General features: G+C 41.9%; 1 protein-coding gene across 2 annotated transcripts in view; it reads right to left on the bottom strand.

Moving 5' to 3' along the window:
* Positions 1 to 18,259, bottom strand: part of dpp6a (dipeptidyl-peptidase 6a) — a 462,038-nt gene that overhangs the window by 117,576 nt on the left and 326,203 nt on the right. For both annotated transcript variants that reach the window (XM_055182097.2, XM_055182096.2), the window contains exon 3: positions 18,129 to 18,227. In XM_055182097.2, coding sequence (XP_055038072.2) covers positions 18,129 to 18,227 — 99 coding nt within the window. The remainder of the gene's footprint in view (positions 1 to 18,128; positions 18,228 to 18,259) is intronic.

Genomic DNA, 18,259 nt, shown 5'->3' with positions numbered 1-18,259 from the left:
CAGGCTGAATGAAAATAAGAGAGACTATTATAGGCAAAGAGAGATAGAGGACATAAGAGAGGAATGAAGAACAGCGAATTACAGTGCAGCACGGCTGATCTTAAGAGAGAATTCAAGAGCTTTTATTTGCTGGATTGTATATGATCCAGCCTCTTCATAAAACGCTGTGTTTCTTTAAAAGCCATGAAGAAATCTTGATATTCGTTTACATTTGTCAAGAGTTTACACTAGATTGCTGTGATGAATGGTTGGAGAAGCCCGTGAAAAAAACACCACGTATTATTGATTCATTTATAGATTCATTCAATATGAGCTGCGTCAGCTGCGACGCTCCGATTTTGATTGATGAGTTGCGGGACCTTCTGAAGGAAAAAGAAAACGAATTCTGGGCAAACTCGGGTTTAAAAAATTCAATTTCTTGCCTGTACTCGGAAATCAACTAATAGTTAATGGTTCAGACGGGAAGGAAGGACATCGTGTGTGAATCAGTCTTAGTAAGTGCTTCTGACACTTTAACAGAGATCTAATGATCATTCAGTGATGGCCAGTGTAATGCTCTTTACCCTTCCCTGATTTGCTTTGGAAGGGCCTCACATACATTTATGAATTCACTGCAGGTGCTACACATGGAGAGCGCTGTAATCATATTAACACTGCGACAAACCATATCATATTCTGTCTATCCTACTGTTGGGAAATATCTGGGTTTCTCTTTGCTAATGCATTATTATTCAAGGTCACATCTCATCAGCGATAGGAAATGTTAGTTTTAAAATGAATGTTACAAAATTCAATTTATTTTATCATGATTAACTAGGCAGGTCTTTCCTGCATAAAGAATTTCGAGGAAGACGCTTCCATCAAATTTCGTGCTACATCCGACTGCTGACAGGTGTCTTTGTCATGTGTCTTCGGGGAAAACATGAACAATCATAACACTCGGTGCACTGTCATTTGTCATTTGCAGTTTTGCCATTAGGCCACTGTGGTGGTGCTGTTTCTTTATCAGCACAGTACAGTTTATGTTTAAAGTTCAAATATGCGCTCGGTTAATAAAGATTCATTTCAATTTAATTTATTTTCATTTCTTATACTTAATAATTAAATGATTATGTTGTATATCATATTTTAGGATGACACCTAATTTATAGCACAGTTGAGTGATGCATCATGTGAGTGACTCTGCTGTCCCATTTTTTATAACCGAGCGGGTGGAGAAATAGTCCCAATACCATAACAATTTTAAATAAAACTTGTGTGTGTGGATTTAAAATGTCTTTAGTCGGAAGGATCTGGATCACAGGTTATTTAGTTTGAGATCAATGTAACACGTAACTGCCAGAATCACTTACTTGCCACCAGTTTTACTCAAGTCATCAGGCGTTTTCACAAGTTAAAGTCCGGTAAATGGTAGTAAATTCCTTTTTTTTATATATGTTTTTGTGAAGATATATATAAAGGTGTGTTAAATGTTATATGTCTGAGGTAAAGTGAAGCTATTTTAGTTAAGATAGCCTACAAGGTGTTAACAGTGAGTTACTGTAACTGCCCCATTACAGTACCATAACTGTACATGTTTTTTACAGTATGATGCCTTTACCGCAGTTCCATTTTACAGTATAACACCAGCGTAAAATTATTTGGTACATAAATAAACAAATTGTTCTTAAAAATTCCCAAATAATAAATAATAATTAGTAAATACTTAAATTTTAATTGAAATAGTCTTTGCTGTAAGTTTTTAAATATTCAACTGATATGTTGAATGACCTATTAAGTTGAGCAAACTTTTTTATATTTGAGTGAACTTAAAATTGAGAGTGCCATACTGTGAGGAATACCCATAATCATTTGCACCTGAATATTTGGATTAGTAATTTTGGATCAAAAGAATAAGCATTTCAATAGTTGTTAATAAGAGGTTTAATCTCTTAATGTTATTTATGGTATTTTTTGTAGAACAAATTTAGTTTTTTATTCAGGTGATCTTTCTTTGCTCTGGTATACATGTACCCGGTCCAAAACATATTGTTTTTCTCCATAATAATGTGCAGCGCATCTGTGCATTATGACAATTATGCCGTGTGTGCATTTTTGTGGAGATGTTCTTTTAATGATTTTTAAGTGTTAATCACAAAGTTACTTTACACAAAGTTAATCGTTAAGTTAAAAGAAATTATAAAGTACAGTACACCAACTTAAGTGAACTGATCAATTAAGTAGTCTATGAGCACTGAATTAAATGAACTTTAGGTATTTCAATTACATTTTACAATGCAACCTGTTATTTTGAGTATGGGTTACTTGAGAAACATAAGGTAATCAGTTTCCACATATTTTTCTAGTAATATGAAAGTACAATTGTGAGGCTTTTGTTTGAGTTTTGTTTACTTAAATCTCTAAGTGATGTACTAGTTTCAACTTGACAAATTGCTTATCAGTCCTTAAGATTATTTTTTCTAATATTTTTTCTAAATTTTTTCTATTTATAATATTTTTATTATTTTGCAACTTATTTGCTTGATCATTTTGAGGCAATCAGTTTTCATGTGTTTTCTAAGTAAATTCAACTAATTACTTTTTACAGTGTTAATTTCATGTTTTCTTGCGCTCAGGCATGTACTGGCCATCGGGGGCCATTAGGGATGGGACGGTTAGAAAATTTCATATGATTATAGTGACCAAAGTTATCACGGTTATCAATATTATCATGGTTTTCTTAAATTGAGGTGGAAATGTTCAAAAAGAACTGATACACACACTGAAAACATTTTAACAAGTTTAATTTTTGAAAATCAGAAAACAACAAATACAATTAGCAGCTATGCACTTTTTTAAGCATTAACATTAAATCAGGGGTGTCCAGCCTTTTTTGTGTGGCAATCTACTTTTAAAATGATAAAGCCGACAAGACCTACCTGCTAAAAAACATTTTTTTAACAAAACACTGTTAAATTTTTTTAATAACACTTTAAATGTGTGTTAGGAGGACTATTTCTACGTTGAATTTAGGGCTGTCACCATTACACCATTATTTTTGAGGAGTTAAAAAAAATCCTTGAGTACATGCCGAGTGCTCCTTATAGCGGAATATTGGAGATGCGGTTTTGATTAACCCATTTGCGCCTGATTCTGCACGCCGAAACATTACATCGAATGCTGGTGCACGCAGCATCAGGCGCAAATGGGTTAAATACATAACTAGAAAATGACAACATTATCATCTCTCTCTCTCGTTCGTTCGGTCGGCCGATCGATCGCGCGCACATACACCGTGCGTGTGGATCAACTCCTGCATGAAGGCAAGAATGTGCATCCAATTTTCTGAAGTTAGACGACTCCGCTGCAGCGGGCAGGCATAAGATTTATAAAAACACACTTGAGAAGAAATCCGCAGCAACTCAAAAAGACTCGTTTCTAAGACCATAATGCCAATTTGGCGCTTTGTGCAGCATACACAGTTATTAACTTATGTGCGATCTACCGGCATTGCATTTGCGATCGACTGGTCCTCAGGAGCCCTGAGATGTATGAACCTGTTTTAATGAACAGTACCTTAAATAAGAACATCAAATGCACACATAAGCAACGTATTGAAACACAGTGCACCTGTTACTGCCTTCCGCCACGCCTTCTCGTGCAAAAACCAATGTTGCATGCGCGCGCCTGCGTCAAGCTGATTCTGGCTGGAAAGGATTTACAGCGAGATTCAAAAATCAAACACGGTTGTAATGATAATTAAATTTTAAATGATAATACTAACCGTCAGGACATTTTATCATGGTTAATCGTGAAACCGGTAATCGTCCCATCCCTAGGGGCCATAAAGCATTTATAAGTAATACATTATTGTTAATGATGGCTGGCTGGAGAAAAAAGCATCTTATATTCAGGTGTGCAGAATTATCAGGCACATTTTCTTTTTCAGGTAAAATGGGCTAAAAAAAAAGTTTAACACACACACCGGAAAATTCATTATTTAATGTGCATAAGAAAGATGCCATGCATGGAAATTGCAAAATTGAGGTGTGACCATTAGACAAGAAATCCTGATTCAGGCAGCAAGGTCATAAAAATAGGATGAAAGGGAAATATATATATATATATACAAAAATGAATGTTAGTTATTAAAATTACTGTGGTTTGTAATTGGTAAAGGGTATCAGAAAAAAGTGATTCAAATATTCTGCACACACTGTAATGGGACCTGTGGCTCTACCGCGAGACTGCGACTTCATTGTAACATTTACAGTATCAGGTCTCGGTGTTATCATAAAGTGGTCAGAATGGTTAGTTGACACATTATGCACACTGGCTAAGACAATTCGCCAGCTTTGGCTCAAACGGCTCTGCTAAGCTAAGCCGCTGTCGAATCACAACACACTAAACAAACTAAACAATCAGAACTAATAACGTATTTCTGAGGGACTTCATAGAACAAGGAAGACATCAGCCTGTGAAAACAGCGCTACACAGATAAGTAAAATGTGTGAAAAATACCACGTTTTTTTTACACATGAAACATGAACAATATATGTTATATTGCACACTGTAAACACAATCAAAGCTTCAAAAACACAGGAAGAATGAGCCTTTTAATAAGGATTCATCTATATTTGTATTATACTGCAAATATGCAATTACTTTAAAATTACTTTAAATGTACTTTATTTAGTTTTGTACTTGAAAACTATTTCTGAAAACTATTTCATCTGTACATTTGATTTACATCTGTATATATTTGAGCTCACATTATGGCCTCACTGAAAAACAATTGTTGGATTTACGTAATTCAATTATGGACACTGGTTCCACATGATTGAAATAAGTTATCTTAAAATTAAAATTAACATCCATCCACAGAGATAACACGTTAAGTTTATAAAAACAAAACTTATTTCAATTATGTGGAACCAGTGTCTATAATTGAATTACATAAATCCAAAATTTTATTCAGTGCTGGAGGTTGTAGAGACATTTTAAGAGGTACTGTAGAGCAGTGGTTCTCAAACTTTTTTGGCTGAAGTACCCCTTTTTGTGATTTTTTCAAGCCGAGAACCCCTTAACCAGACCACAACATTTACTCGCGCATGCATTTTGTACAATGTGCTTTAAATGTATGCTTTTTTTGAATGCATCGTTGTGTAGTCCTAATGTCATATAAAAATACCATCATCATGATTTACTGATTTTATTGATTTATTCCTAAATGTTAGTTTCCACTTTCTCTCACATACCCCCTGCAGTACCCCTAGGGGTACGTGTACCCCCATTTGAGAACCATTGCTGTAGAGAAAGGATTTATTTGGTTTGGCAAAATTTTCTAAATAAATAGCTAAATGGTTTGGACTTATTTTGTCACAAAAATAAATGCTTTTATTATTACACAGAGTAAGGGCTCTATAATACACCCGGCGCAATGCGTGGCGCAAGTGTCTTTTGCTAGTTTTAACACGGCGCAATTTTCAATTTCACGTTTAGCCCCACGTTATTTAAATAGCAAATGCATTTGCGGCCATTTTTGCGCCCATGAGCGTGCTGGTCTGAAAATGAGGTGTGTTCAGGTGCATTGTTGGTGCGTTGCTATTTTGAGGCAACTAAAATAGACTTCGCCATTGACCAACAAAAACCTGGTCTAAAGTCAATGGCGCAATATGTTTTTTTTGTTATTTAAAGAGCGTGTTAGTAATTATGCGCCTATAAACGGGACGACAACGCGGCTTTGTTTATATCACATACATGAATGCACAGCAGCACAAAAACGCTTTTAAATATGAAAGATGAAATGATTGAAATGTAAAAGATTATTTTTGAGTCTCTTAGACATAAATGAGGACCGATTATGAGATGTTAGAAGGTGTAAAAAGCTGCTTCACCTGTAGCCTGGTCCGTTTTGGCAACTGTACTCTACTACTGACATTGTAATGGCACTACTGAGGACAAGTTTGCATTTGCATAATCGTGTGCAGATGCTTGCAGTATGGACAGCTTAGCCGATGAATAGGAGCACTATAGTTGTTGCATTGCCTTGCTTCTTTGCAGTGTAGACTGTGTCCTTCACACTACTTAAAGCGACACAATGCAAACAAGACAGTAAATAAGTTAAACAAATAGAACAAAACAAATCAAAATTATTTGACAAACTAACTCATTATTTGACATAATTTTTTATAAGTAAAAAAATTGTTATTTCTCGCTTCCGAAAAGTAATATGCAGTATTTATCACACATTAACCCCCAAAAATATTTAATTATGAAAATCCAAAAACTCTAAAACAAGAAGGTTGAAACAGAAAGCCAGAAGTTTCTCATCACCCATAGTTCATTCACTTCCATTAGATCTGTTTACCTTTCGTAAACTGACATGAGCGATAACAAGCTGAAATGATGGTGTGAAAAATGGGCTGAGCGTCAATCAATAAAAGAGAAGAGACATTGTGCCATAATTTCCACCTAAATTACTCCACCCGCTTCAGCGGGGGGAAGTTTTTCTAAGCAGTGAACTGTGCTTTGTTGTGTTATGAATCAAAGCCAGATGAGATGAATTGCTCTGAGCACTGAGTTAATGTCCCTGTGTGAGAATGATGAGGGTCTCCTGACGCGTCCATGCAGCTGCAATGCAGGAACATGAATGAAATCGCCATCTAAATGATCTTCATTACAGTTTAAATGCATCACATCATCTGCTGAGAGCCGGACGAGAGCTGAACTACAGCAGACGGCCTCATAGCCTCTGGTGAATTATCAGACCAGATTTACCAGCTATTCCAAAACTGAAGGTTTTTGCTAAACTCAGCTGACATCTTGAGTAGGTGTATGACTACCAGTACTAAGTATGTTCCTTATTCCAGCTATTTCTGACAAAGGATCACCCACTGTCTGACCAACATGAACAACAAACAACATTACATTTCAAAGTTGATCTTTAACAGTGCCTACGCACTGGATAAAGCTCAGGTGGAGCATTTGACAGACACAAATGCTTATGGTTTGTTTTGGAGGTGTGAAAGGTGCGTGATCAGTTTCAAACCAAACAGAAACCAAGCAAAACTGGACCCGCATTTCATAAATTCATCATTACATCCTTTCCACTGAAATCAATGCATTTCCAGAGCTGTCTGCTGCAGCAAAAACTCTGCAGACACCCTAAATCTGAAACTGGTGACTTCACCTTCAAAATGTCACCCTCGATGTTTGTGTGCATCAGCTGGTCTGAAAATGACTTTAGGATTGAGGTAACAGAACAAAAGCTGAGAAGTGTTAAGACTGAGACACTTTTATATCTACACTCTCCAAACTGTCTGATGAAAGGAGACAGCTCAATGAAGCTCAAACCAAATCAGACTCTCGCAGCTGATAAATGCTTCCCTCAGTTTGACATAAATCATCTGTCTGCATGCAAAATCCCTTACGAAATTTAACCAAGTTTTTTGTGGTAAAAGTGTAGTAACTAGTTTTATTGATTAGTATCAGCAAAACCATGGTTTTACTACAGTAACCATGGTGTAACTATAGTTCCCTTTCAGTCGGTCACTACGACGTCACGTCGTGACCGACGAATTGGGAGCTCGCTTAGAGAGACCAATCTGCTTCGAATACTACTAAAACGCCAATGAACTTGGCATTGAGATATTTGCATAATGCTGGCGCCGCCCCGCCAGGTGCGTATATAAGGCGCACGTGCAAATAGGGAAATCAGCTTTTTTCGCTTCGAAAGCCGGCTTTATCTGACTGAGAAGCTACTATCTGCTCTTCTGGGAACGGTTGCTGAAGTTGATTGACAAGCAGTACTAACACAGCGGACGCTCGCAGTATTCCACTGCTCTGCATATTTTTTGTTTTGAGTTTAGTGTGTGCGTTGCCTTTCCCTGTGCGCATCATCAGCTGAGCACCTAAAGAGTGATTTCCCTAAAAGAGTGATACGTGAGAGCTCTGTGTCTTTTTAAAGACAGCCACTCTCTCGTATATTCGGAGATCAGCGTCCTTTTCAGGATTGCTTTTCGTCCGTGCGATCTTGGATGTGAGAGGTATAAGGGTTCCAGTTACGGTCACGAGCGCTGTCTTCATGCTTGGGCATCAAGCACTCTGAGGCTGCGCTCGTGGAGAGTTTTTGTTCTCTCTGTGAGAGCATAACCCTCTTGGATTGCGGAGACGACTGACGTTTCTACGGGAATGCTGTCCGCGTCTTTGCAGTGCTGACACCGCCATGGTGCGGCTGTCAAGCGCTCGCATGACGCTCTTCGCATCACTACGCTGAGGAGGACGGAGGATGCGTCCTCCACCTACCGGCCTTTCATCCTCAGCCGGTTGAGGTTCCGGTGGAGACGGCAGAGTCGTGTTCTACGATGTCTGCCGAATCCATTGGACCTCCTTCTGGTCCCGTTCACTTCTGCAGCATCAGAGGGGTGTCCAATTTTCCTCCGAAGTGGAGTCGTTCCGGAGATGGCGGCCGTGCCCGCTCGAGCGGCGGTAACGGTAGAGTTGGAGGGGTTAACCCCTCTCCGCCCGAACCGTACCGCCCACGTGATTGGTATTTCGGAGCTGCTCGGGCCTCTCGGTCCTCTGCTCCTGTGCCTTTCTTCCCGACGGCACGAAGAGCTGACGTGGTTTGCGGCCATCCGGCCGTTCAGCTTCAGCTTTCACCCCTCACCTCCCTCACCAATGGAGCCGCTAAGGGCAGGGACCCTTCAGTGGAGCGGGGGGTTGCGATGCAGCTGCGTTCCTGGAGGGACCACCCAACCCTTCCCTCCCGTGTTTGTAGATAGTCGTCCGGTTACGGGCGCTGTCCGTCAGGCATGCGGAGAGGCGGCTTCAGCCCTGCACGCAATAACGTTGCTACGGGTTCACCATGGATTTACGAGGGAGACCGCGACCTTCAGTCGTGCGATGTTCACGACAGCGGTTCAAGATCGCCACCTTTGGCTGTGTCTGGCTGACGGACGCAGGCGAGAACAACTTCTTGAATGCTCCTGTCTCACAGACCGGCCTCTTCGGCGAGGCCGTGGAGTCGTACAGCTCCGCTGCGCAGACTGAGGCGATCTCTGTGGTCATGCCCCGGCGAAGGAGAGCTGCCCTTGGTAAAAACCACCACGCCGGTTCCTCAGTCTGCCTCTCGCCGTCGGCGTCCTGCGGCGACCACCTCCGTTCCCCTCTTCGGACCCCATCTCGGCAGCGCGGGGGAACCGGTCGTCAGCAGCTCGCCCCGCCCGCTTAGCCGCTTCCCGTGAGATCGGGAGTTTAAGTGGCCAGTAAGCGGGCGACCTGGATTGGCAGAGGATCACTCTTCAGGAGACGGTGATTCGCTCCTTCCCCCGATAGAGGGTCGGGTGGAAAATTCTTGGTTTGCATATGTTCCACCGGCTGTTTAGCCGGTGCCCACTAACCACACACAGAGTGCATTCCTCTCCCCTCTTCAGGTCTCCAGAGGATCGAGAGAGCCGTGAGCGGGCACACACCAGCTCACCCTACCTCTCCTCTATCGCCAGCGGGTGTTCTGAGGAGTCCGAGCCCTCCACTCAGGAGACCGGACCACCAGCAAACCCGTCGGAGTCTGCGTCCTCAGCTGAGGAGACCGGACGACCGTTTCCCTCAGCGGGCTCAGGTCAGTGTCACACACACACATACTGTAGATGCTTATGCTGTCACGGCAGACGCACCGGCAGTCCCGCCTGTCCCGCCTCGCTGCCCCGCCGCGGGTACACCGGTAGTGTCGTTAATTCTCCTCGTACGGTGCCTGGGTGCTTGGCTTCAGTTCCCAGCCCGTTTCGTTGGGTTTTACGCACGATCCGCCTCGGTTACGAAATACAATTACCGGCACAACCCCGAAATTCTCGGGCTTTCGTTTCACTATAGTGAAAGTATCCGATGCACATGTACTGCGTGCATAAGTCGATGTCCTGCTGGCGAAGGATTATCGAGCCGGTCCCTCTTACCGAGATGATGATATGATGATAGGGTTTTTCCAGCCTTTATCTCATGGTACCCGAAATACGCGGTGGGTTACGATCGATTTGATTTACGCCCGGCTCTACGGAGGTGGTCTTTTTTGGATGATAACGCCGAGGCTCGTATTTCAATATTCAGATCGGTTGCAGCTTTAGACCTGTAAGACGTGTACTTTTGTGTCCATCTCCCCTCGCCTTAGACCGTTTTTCGCTCTGCGTCGTGGGGTGGGCATATTAATATTAATTACACCATTCGAGCTGTCTCTCTCTCTCCGTGTCTCCATGAAAGTGTTAGTCACGGCATTAAAATATCAGAGAGAGAGCGTTGTTCGCATTCTGCTTTATTTACGTTGACTTATAATAGCCCGTTCTTGGCAGACGTGCGCGAACACAGAGAGTTAATGCTTCGGCATCTCGCTCGTTTAAGTCATCAGGTCGACTGGGAAAGAGCAACTTTGCCCCGTGCAGAGGATCCTTTTTCTCAGTATGGAATTAGACTCGATCAACTAATTGGCGTGTTTTACAAGAGCGCGCAACTAGTCAGTTCTGACTTGCCTCGGTTTAATTCGAGGGAAGTACGCGGTCCCTCTGATACAATTTCAGAAGCTCCTGGACATATGACAGCATGCTGCAGCCGTGACACTGTTCGAGCTGCGTCATATGAGACCGCTTCAGCGTTGGCTTTACGATCGAGTCTCGAGGAGAGCGTGGCGCACCGGCATACATTGTGTAAACACTACACCTGCGTGTCATTTAAATTTCCCCGTAGTAGACCCAGCATTTCTGATAGCAAGATATGCCTCTGAGGGGTCTCCTGGCATTCTGTAGCATGCGATGCCCTAAGCACGGGATGTTCAGCCACGTATGACGGGCCTGCAGTCTGGGGTGTGCATAGCACCCCAACTGCCGCGAGCGGTGCGCTGTATATCTGGGACTTGTACGCTCCGCTATGGAGATGCGAGGGAAGGATGTATTTGTCGACACCGATAACTTTGCGACTGTTGCGTTATTTACCGTTAAGGCGGTTTTTGCGCTCTCGTCACCTGTCGCATCTCGCTCGTCATCTCCTCCTTTGGAGTCAGAAGCATCTGAGGTCCCTTCGTGCCATTTACATCCCGGGATCGCTCAATACAGCGGTACGCGCTTCCGAGCTGCGCCCCCGGCGAATGGCGACTCCACCCCCAGACGGTCCAGCTAATTTGGAAGAAGTTCGGTTGTGCGTAGATAGATCTGTTTGCGTCGCCGGACGATACCTACTGTCGCCTATTTTATTCACTAACCGAGGGCAGCCTCGGCGTGGATGCGTTGGCACACAGCTGACCGCGGGGGGTGCGTAAATACGCATTCCTTCCAGTGAGCTTTAGTTGCGCAGACACTGTGCAAAGTCAGGCAGGACGAGGAGAGCCTTTTATTAATCGTCCGTACTGGACGACCAAGAATTGGTTTTCATAGTTAATGCTCCTCGCGACAGCCCTCCCTGGCGGATTCCCCTGAGGAAGGACTTTCTTTCTTAGGAAGGGGCACATTTGGCACTCGCGCCCCGACCTGTGGATATCCATGTACGGTCGTTGAGCGCGCGCAAAGTTTAGGTGATTTATCGCAAGCGGTATCTAACACCATCGACGCGGTTCGAGCACCGTCCACAGGACGGGCTTACGCGCTTAATGAAACCTTTTCGTCACCCGGTGCTCTTCGCAACGCGAGGACCCAGAGAATGCCCTTTAACATTATGCTTTTATATCTTTAACATGGGTTAGATGGTAGGCTGTCCCTCCGCCATTAAAATTGATATCGCCGCTATTTCTGCTCATCACTCACTTATCTACGGCAGATCAGTTGGCCAGCATGATTTAATTATTACATTTTAAAGAGGCGCTCGCAGGCTAAACCCCTCGCGCCCTCCCTCTTTTTTCCTGAGACCTGTCCATGGTGCTGAAGCCTTCAGGTCTCCGATTAGCCTTTGCAGTTTGCGAGTCTGAAGTTTTTATCAATGAAAACTCTGACCCTGCTAGCATTGGCCTCCATGAAGAGAGTAGGAGATTTACATGCATTCTCTGTTGACGATTCGTGCCTTTAGTTTGGTCCTGCTGTCTCACTGAAGACCCAGACCAGGCTACGTGCCCAAAGTTCCCACCACTCCCTTCAGAGATAAGGTGGTGAGCTTGCAAGCGTTGCCTTTGGAGCAGGCAAACCCAACCGAGGCTTTGTTGTGCCCCGTACGCGCACTGCGATTCTACGTGGTCCGCACGCAAAGCTTCAGGACCTCAGACCAGCTCTTTGTTTGTTATGGTGGCCAGCAGAAAGGGAAAGCTGTCACTAAGCAGAGGATGTCTCATTGGATAGTTGATACTATCGCCCTGGTTTATAATTTGCAGGGCATTCCTTGCCCCTTAATTTGAGAGCGCACTCCACTCGGAGTGTTGCCTCATCTTGGGCATTAGCTCGTGGTTCCTCGCTAACAGACATCTGTAGAGCTGCTGGTTGGGCGACACCTAATACGTTCATTAGATTTTACAATGTTCGTATCGAGCCTGTATCCCAGGGGTCGGCAAGTAACTTTGGCCGCGGGCCAATATTTTTTTTAGCCAGTAGATGGCGGGCCAACTGTTGTTGGCACACTTACGTCTTATTTTGAATTAGCCTAGTATAGGCTATCTGATCTTTTGTCAAGAAACATTGTCTTTATTTCCAATTTAAAAGACGAAAGACGGCATTAAAAATTGCTAAAAACATGGTAATGGGTCTGTGTATCATTCGTTAGATCGTTTTTTTTTTCAAATTAAAAACAAAAATGAAAAAATTAACCACCACGGGTTTTCTGATTGTGTGCTCAGATAAAAAAATTAATTACTGGATTAGACATTTTTTTATTTAACTCCTTTATAGGCATAATATATCAATGAAATCATTTTAAACAGATCAAGTACTATAGTGGTAATATTACAGGCATTTATGCTCTCATGAAATACTCTTACAGTCCGACTTTTGAACTATTCCTTTTTTTTATTAATATTTATCCGGGACACACACATACACACCTAAGGTTTAAGGAGGTCTCCGCTGGACTGTTTTTTGTCCAGCTCCGACAAGGTTCTATTCATACATTCATTTGTGTTCACCCGCTTTATTTCCCGACCTGACGGGTCCGCAAAACTTAACGTCACGTTTCGTTTCCAGAATCTCACATTCAAATGTCTCTAACGAAAAGAGACAGATAATTTTAAATGTTATACAAAAATTGTGTTCGTGCCAATAAAAATATTATTTTAACATTGTATTCATTGTATTTATAATGAAATATAAATAATAAATTAAATAGGACAAAGCCTCTCACTCAAATTTCTCACCATCATAAACCGAGTTGGTTGCGGAGTTGCTGTTCAAATTGCTGAACATCCTCCTTTGCCAAATTTATAACGTTTTAAACGGAGGTAAAGATCAAAGAACTATGCGTTAGGAAAATTAATAATGGCTTTATTTTAATAGACATGTAAAACCATATTTTGGCGGATTACTTTCATTTTTTTAACGAATTTACCTGCCCATTTAGTCTTAATAATTAACGGTAAACGAACTTGACTTGCTGTTTTCGAAGGCAGGTCGAACCTGAGGTCGGGCGCTCGAGCCCCAAGTTCAAGTAGCAGAAAACAACAGTATTCCTTTCAAATCTACTTTAAAAGTGTATTAGTTAAAATATTATTGCAGTAAAAGAGTTTATTTTTATCATATTTTGTAGTGGTTTCTAAAAGCCAGCAATTACTTTTCAGTAATTTGCAATGTCACGGAGTTTAACGTCTTCACGCCTGATGAATTGACATGATTTACGAGGTAAATTTGCAAATGATTCATGAAGTCATACCTCTGCAATTATTTGATCGATTGTGTTTTAGAAGTAGGCTATGCTCAAACTCTAATGACAGTTATGATCGCGGATGCGCTGGTAGAGAAAGAGAACGAGAAAAAGCGGCCCGTTAAGATAGCTATTATACGCATTTTTTTCAGGACATTCTTGCTATTTGTCAGTGTAGCAATAAATAATAATAATAATAATAATAATAATATACGCGAATAAATAATAATGAAAAAAGTTCAAAAGTCGGACTGTAAGCGAATGAGACTTACAGGAAAGCATGGTTGCTATTCAAACCCTTATTAAAACCCTTATTAAAATGTAATCTGTTAGTACCTGATCTGTTTAAATTTATTTCATTGGTATATGTCTGCTAGGGGGTTCAATTAAAATTTGTCCGAACCCGTTTTCATTCATTTTTTATTTTTGATCTGAGCGCACAGAAAACGAGTCGTTTGATTTTAGTTCAGGAAATAAATAATAGAAAAACAATTCGTTTTTCTTTATTTCCTTTTTGGTTTTGATTTGAAAAAACGAATGAAGGAATGATACACGGGGACATTTTTGTAAACTGTTATTGTAAAATAAAAAAGTCTGATTAAAAAAAAATTAAAAAACGGACTTCAAATTAATCCGGCGGGCCAGAAAATATTGCTGGCGGGCCACTTTTGGCCCGCGGGCCGCCAGTTGCCGACCCCTGCTGTATCCTCTCGTGTTCTGTCCTCACCAGGGAGGACACGGAGGGCAGACTCGCAAGTCGGCTTGCAGCCTCCGACTGAGGCTCCAAATTGAGTTTCAGTATGGAAGGCTAATAGAGCAAAAATGCGTAATGGTTTGATTTGCTCTCTCCACTGCCTTGACAGCCTTTGTTGCGGAGCATTGGCTGTCAGCCTTTCACTAGCTGTATTCTTACGAACCTACGTGTTTGGCCAGGGCCCCACATTGTGTCCCAACGGGTTCCTTTGTGAGTATTATTCCGTGGGGTTAATCCTACCAGCCCACGTTTCCCTTAGCAGAGCACTGCTTTGCTTACACAGCCACGGCTGTCATTTATACCTCAACTACGGTTGACTTTCGCCCACCAATAGCCCTTAACGGGGCGGTGGCTTCCGCAGCGTCCCTATACCGCTCAGATAGGGCGCTTCCCAGTCGCTGGCACTACTGTGGGGTTAAAGGAACATCTAGTGCCCGGCCTTCTGCCTTAAAACCTAATTCTCCTATCCTTAAGTGGAACCGGAGGGCTTTTTGCAGACACTGGAAGAGGTCAGCCCCTAGTGGCGTTTTAGTAGGGTTTCCCAATTCGTCGGTCACGACGTGACGTCGTAGTGACCGACTGAAAGGGAACGTCTCGGTTACGGATGTAACCCTCGTTCCCTGAAGGAGGGAACGGAGACGTCACGTCCCGTCGCCACAGGTGCTGCCACCTGCTGTTTAGGCCGGTCACCTTCCGGCTTTCTCAGCGAACAGAAGCTGATTTCCCTATTTGCACGTGCGCCTTATATACGCACCTGGCGGGGCGGCGCCAGCATTATGCAAATATCTCAATGCCAAGTTCATTGGCGTTTTAGTAGTATTCGAAGCAGATTGGTCTCTCTAAGCGAGCTCCCAATTCGTCGGTCACGACGTGACGTCTCCGTTCCCTCCTTCAGGGAACGAGGGTTACATCCGTAACCGAGACGTTTTTTTAAAACCATGGTACGAAATTTCGTTATATAGTCACGTAATTTTGATTCTTTTTCGTGATATTATTATGAATTTCCACGTTTGTTCGTGATCATATAACGAATTCCTCTTTTTGTGTGATTATCACGTATTGGTTACTCAACTGTTTTGTCTTATTTTCTTACCATTGTCGCTTCGGTTTAGGGTTAGATTTACATAAAATGACATCCCTTCCCAAACCCAACCCTAATCCTAACGCCAGGCGACATATAAAAAAATTAATCCGAAAAAAAAATAGCATAAACCAATGTATGGAGTGACATTCTAATGCAAGCACCAAATATAATCCTTAACTGAAGGACAATGGTTTAAAAACAGGAAAAAGCAGTTGAGTAACCAATACGATAACAAGAATTGGTTATACGATCACGAAAAAAGAATAAAAAAATTACGTGACTATATCACGAAACCTCCTGACTGGGTAGGTCAAAACCATGGTTATTTTGTGGTAACCATGGTTTTACTACAGTAACCATGTTTTTTTCACTGTAGTAAAACCATGGTTAATTTTCGTAAGGGATAGTCATTACAATCCAGACTTATGTCCATAAAAACTGGCCCACATCTTACTTACATGCAATTCAGTATTTGAAAAGGCTGCGTCACAGTGACAAAGAAACCTCCTTACACACACACACACACACGGTCTGGTTTCCATGTTTTGTGGGGACATTCCATAGACGTAATGCATTTCATACCATACAAACTGTATATTCTATTCCCCTTACCTACCCCATTCCCTAACCCCAACCATCACAGAAACCCTTCTGCTACTTCAAATTTTCAAGAAACATCATTTGGTTTGATTTATAAGCTTGTTTCCTCATGGGGATGTCCCCACAAGGTCACAAAAATACTGGTATTCCTATCTTTGTGGGGACAATTGGTCCCCACAACGTGATAATTACCAGGTACACACGCACACACACACACACACACACACACACACACACACACACACACACACACACACACATACACATTCTGGTTTCCATGTTTTTTGGGGACATTCCATAGACGTAATGCATTTTATACTGTACAAACTGTATATTCTATTACCTTTCCCTAACCCTGACCCTAACCCGAACCATCACAGAAAACTTTATTGTACCTTAGATTTCCAATAAACATCATTCTGTTTGATTTATAAGCTTGTTTCCTCATGGGGACCTCAAAATGTCCCCAAAAGGTCACAAATTTACTGGTATTCCTATCTTTGTGGTGACAATTGGTTCCCACAACGTGATAATTACCAGGTACAACACACACATATGCTAAAGCAAAATCCGAACACAGTAAGATGTAAATGCCTTAACCGGTTTCTCCCATTTTTTCTTAACGATAAACGTCACAAACAGAAGCATAAATTAACGCATAAAAGTCTTCTCTTCACTCATGAAATTGCGGAAATAAAAACTTGCGTTACATTTACACGTTCTGCAGACATGAGAAGAAATACAACAGTATGGATTTAAATTGATTTCCCACCAGCTAAGGGGGCGAGTACACCAAAGCATTTTCGCCTGTGGCCGGCGAAGTGCTGCGCATTTCAAAAAGGAGAGCAGCTGGCGGTTTTTGTTCACGCCAATGCTCTGCGTTTTCGTCAGCGCTGAGTGCCCAGAGTTTAAAAAAATTGCTTAGCTCATCAATGTCACTTTTCACTCAGCCTCCCAATCACAGTTAAGGAGGGGTGGGACAAATACCACAACAACCAACAGGTGCATTGAACAATGCCTGATAAACAGAACAGAAGTTTCATAGCAACCAAAGTGCTTAGCTGAAGAAACACTGGCAAACGCCCACAGTTGGCATCTGCCTGGCGTTTCAGCCGCGTTTCAACACTTTGGTGTGCATGCCCCCTAAAGGCAGTGACGTCAGCCTGCAAGAAACCTGACCAATCTCCAAATCCCTTGACTGTAAGAAATACTTTGCTGCCTTACATTTTTTGTTAAATCAACTCAGGTTTACAAGTGAATGTCAACAGAGATGAGTTGTCACAACTTATAAAATATAGTATAGTAAAAGTCAACTTACACGTTATAACAACTCACCTGTAGTTATAAAAAGTCATCTCTAGTCAAGATAAATAATAGTAAGTTGAAATGTCTTGTACATCTGAGTTGATTGAACAAATAATTTTAAGGCAGCAAAGTATTTTTACAGTGTTGTAAATGCAGAGCCAGTTTACTGATTTGCATGTAAACATATGAAAACAGGTTTCTATAATAAGTAGATTTTTTTAAGATATCCTCTTATATTGTGCATGTAAACACACTCGGTATGTGTGTTTCCTTGGAATTAAACCCTTAACCTTTTGTGCTGCTAACACGATGCTCTACAATTCAGCAACGGTGCAATTATTATTTTTATTCTTAAAAACAAAGAAAGAAAGAAAGAAAGAGAGAAAATCAATATTTTAGCTTTATTTTGAGGACATTTGTAGCTAATGCACAACCTCTTTGTTCCTTTGCCACTCTGCATTGATTCAGCGCACAATGAGAATTATACTGTGTAACTCCCTAGTCAGACCATATCTTATTGGATACTGGACAGCGCTAATGGGAGAGCTGTGGTGTTGAGAAAATAAAATGTCTGCTGATGTGAGCACTTACCGTTGATCCACTTAGCATTTGGGTCATGAACCTTGAAGTCTTTCTTGAAGATTTCTTCAACTGTCACTTTCCCCTTAAAGGCCAGGCTATCATCCTCACCTGTCGAGAGAAAAACAAAAAATCAGCACAAA

Source organism: Misgurnus anguillicaudatus, chromosome 25 (assembly GCF_027580225.2).
Source record: "Misgurnus anguillicaudatus chromosome 25, ASM2758022v2, whole genome shotgun sequence".
Taxonomy (NCBI): domain Eukaryota; kingdom Metazoa; phylum Chordata; class Actinopteri; order Cypriniformes; family Cobitidae; genus Misgurnus; species Misgurnus anguillicaudatus.
The sequence above is the reverse complement of the archived record's forward strand: the minus strand, read 5'-3'. Positions and strand labels throughout refer to the sequence as shown.